A 2,921-nucleotide genomic window follows, 5' to 3' on the forward strand; every position below is an offset into this window, starting at 1 on the left:
GTCACAAACACTCTCACATCACTCTCACATCCTCATTGTTGCTGAAAACCAAAACAGCTGTCAAGATGATGACTAAGCCACTGCTCCTCCTGACTGCTGTGATTTTCGCCTCTCTGATTGGTAAGAATTCTTTCTTTTATATTCATGTTAGTTAGTTTCTTAAAATCTAAACTCATTGATCCAGTCTGTCAAATTGCTAGTATTTTTTAAATTTGTCTAACTAAAGTTAACAAAACAATAAGATGTCGTCTGCATATAATGATATTTTACTAATCTCCAAGCATAACATGTCAAAACATTTAGGCACTTTATGTTGCTCTATTTTAAGTTTGTGTTGTAGCAGATTAAATGTTTATTTTCATTATGCTCACATTTTATATTATTATTTTATTTGACCCTGTTTCATACTTTTTACTATTCTATTGTAAAACATGTAAAACAAACTACATGATGAAAAAAATCCCTTCTCACCATATTATGGGTGGTGTGTCTTCCTCAAGCTCAGGTCCTCTACCAGAGACCTCAGATATTGTACCTGGAATCTGCTGTAGCCACTCATCCAGTTTGTAGGTCACAGCTCCCAGTGCTCCGATTACCACCACTGTTGTCTTTACTCCCCACATCTTCTCTAATTTCTCTTTCAGCCCTTGATATTTCTCAGGCCTCTCGTGTTCCTTCGTCCTGATATTGCTGTCACTCAGAATTTCTACATCTGTCACCACAGCCTTCTTCTGTTGTTGTCCACCACCACAATATCTGGTTGGTTAGCCATCCTCACTTGTCAGTCTGGATCTGGAAGTCCCATAGGATCTTGGCTCGGTCATTCTTAACCACGTTAGAAGGTGTCTTCCATTCTGACCTTGGGATTTCCAGCCTATACTCAGTGCAGATGTTCTTATACACTATGCCAGCCACTTTGATATGGTGTTCCATGTATACTCTACCTGCCAGAATAACACCCTGCTATTCTTGTGCTGCCATGATTGGTGCTTTTGTGCTTTCTTTCAGTCCAGTAGAATTTCTTCATGTCAGCTACTTGGTGGTACATGCCATGCAGGGGCTTGTTTGTTCCATCCTGGATAGTGGTTCTAATGCTCACCAGTCCTCGGCCTCCCTAGTTCGCTTAGTGTACAGCCTCAGGGTGCTGGATTTAGGGTGGAACAGTCCATACATTATGTGGCTACAGCAGATTCCAGATACAACATGTGAAGTCTTTATTCAGAAGTGTGCAGTCCCAGGAACAGCTAAGATACTGGGCAGAAGAGAGATAATAGAGAGATAATAACTGCTTTTTAACTTTTACATTACATTTTTACAGCTTCTCCTGGGATGGGGTGTCGCTGCAAAGGGACAATCTCGACTCCAATCAAACCTCGGGTAATCGTGAAAATTGAGATACTTCCAATTTCAGGTCACTGTCGCCGGACTGAAATCATGTGAGTACTCCTACAACTGCCACGACAATGTACTTTTGACCTTCTGTCTCTCACATAGATGTAAAAGAGGTATTGAGATCCTCTACTTAAGTAAAAATAGCCATATGTGAAAAATATTTGTAGTAAATATATACTGGAGCTGTGGAGCAGCACCTGTAAAGCTTATGAATTAACATGTTGTATTTCATGTTTCATGTTTTCCCCTGCTTTCAGTCTTTATGCTGAACTAACAGCAGGCAACAAAGTTATGTAGTTTATGTAGGCTGATATTCCTTAAATCCCTTTTATACTTTGCATCTCTGCTCTGGTTTGGCAACAGAGCAATCATGCAGCCTGGAAGTGTTAGCACACATACTTGTTAATCATAGGTACGTCTGCGTTCAGAATTCAGAAGTGAAAATTGTGTAAAAAGAAAAAGAAACAACATTGCAAAAAATGGAAATTTTGTCTACTCTCGTATTTCAAAATACACCTCTACACTTACGTAGTACAGTTATGTTATGTGTATGTTCTGCTTCTGTCATTAAACCTGAATGTATTTCACTGAGACTCTTGTTATCTCTGAATGAAAGAAACATCTGAATACTAACTCTGAACATTTGAACATTACAATGACCCACCTGTTTACTTAATATTAAGTCTAATTTTAAAAATGTAAACCTTCTCTTTTCTCCACAGAGTCACCAGGAGGAATGGCTCAAAAATTTGTCTCAATCCAGCGGCGACAGCGACCAACGAACTGCTTCAAAACTTGCAAAAGTAATGACTTGTTTCTATATCAGTGATTTTCTATCATGGTAACCTGAATACCTTTGCATTTTTTACTGTCGGTCAGACAAAAACAATATCAAGTTTCTGACATTTTAGAACTTCCTCTTGTGTTGTTCGTCATTTATTGCAACAATGGTGATAAAAAACTTTACTAATTCTAATTACAGGAGAAATGGAACCATCAGCACCACCACGGTTCCCTACTGACCACACCGTGGCCACGACAGCTTCATTTTAGTTTAATAGGAAACAAGATAAGAAAGCTTCAAAAACAACCTTTCTAATTCAAATGTTATACTGTTTAGCACTTTCAACAAATTGTTTTCTTTAATCAGTCGGCCTTTTTGGTGTTATCCTTTTGTAAAACTGCTAATAGTTACACAATGATAGTCTAAGTGCTTCCTCATATGCCTGTGGTACTGACATCTAACAATAATAGATTTAAACTGTGAAGCTTTAAGTATGTAGTGTGTCATGCGGCAGTCTGAAATGAAGAATTTGAAATGTGTTTGTTACATTTTATTGTCAATAACCACAAATATGTACTGTGAAGAAAATCAGATTGTTTTAATAAAGATACCAAATGTACAAAATAGCAGATGCCTTCTGTCAGTCTGTCATTGAGTTCATTATATTTTAGATGCTGCTGTATCCTCTTATGTGCTTGTGTTGCATCCATAGCTTGTCTTAGAATAAAGGTGCAGACAAACAGAC

At 37.9% G+C, this 2,921-nt stretch overlaps 1 protein-coding gene across 1 annotated transcript; it reads left to right on the top strand.

Moving 5' to 3' along the window:
• Positions 1 to 2,787, top strand: cxcl13 (chemokine (C-X-C motif) ligand 13). The gene is given in 4 exon segments (NM_001303343.1): positions 1 to 120; positions 1,319 to 1,436; positions 2,115 to 2,195; positions 2,375 to 2,787. Coding segments are annotated over 4 exon segments (294 nt in total). The 5' UTR covers positions 1 to 65; the 3' UTR covers positions 2,415 to 2,787.
• Positions 2,788 to 2,921: the final 134 nt, after the last annotated feature.

The sequence above is a fragment of the Larimichthys crocea genome, chromosome III (genome assembly GCF_000972845.2).
Source record: "Larimichthys crocea isolate SSNF chromosome III, L_crocea_2.0, whole genome shotgun sequence".
Classification (NCBI taxonomy): domain Eukaryota; kingdom Metazoa; phylum Chordata; class Actinopteri; family Sciaenidae; genus Larimichthys; species Larimichthys crocea.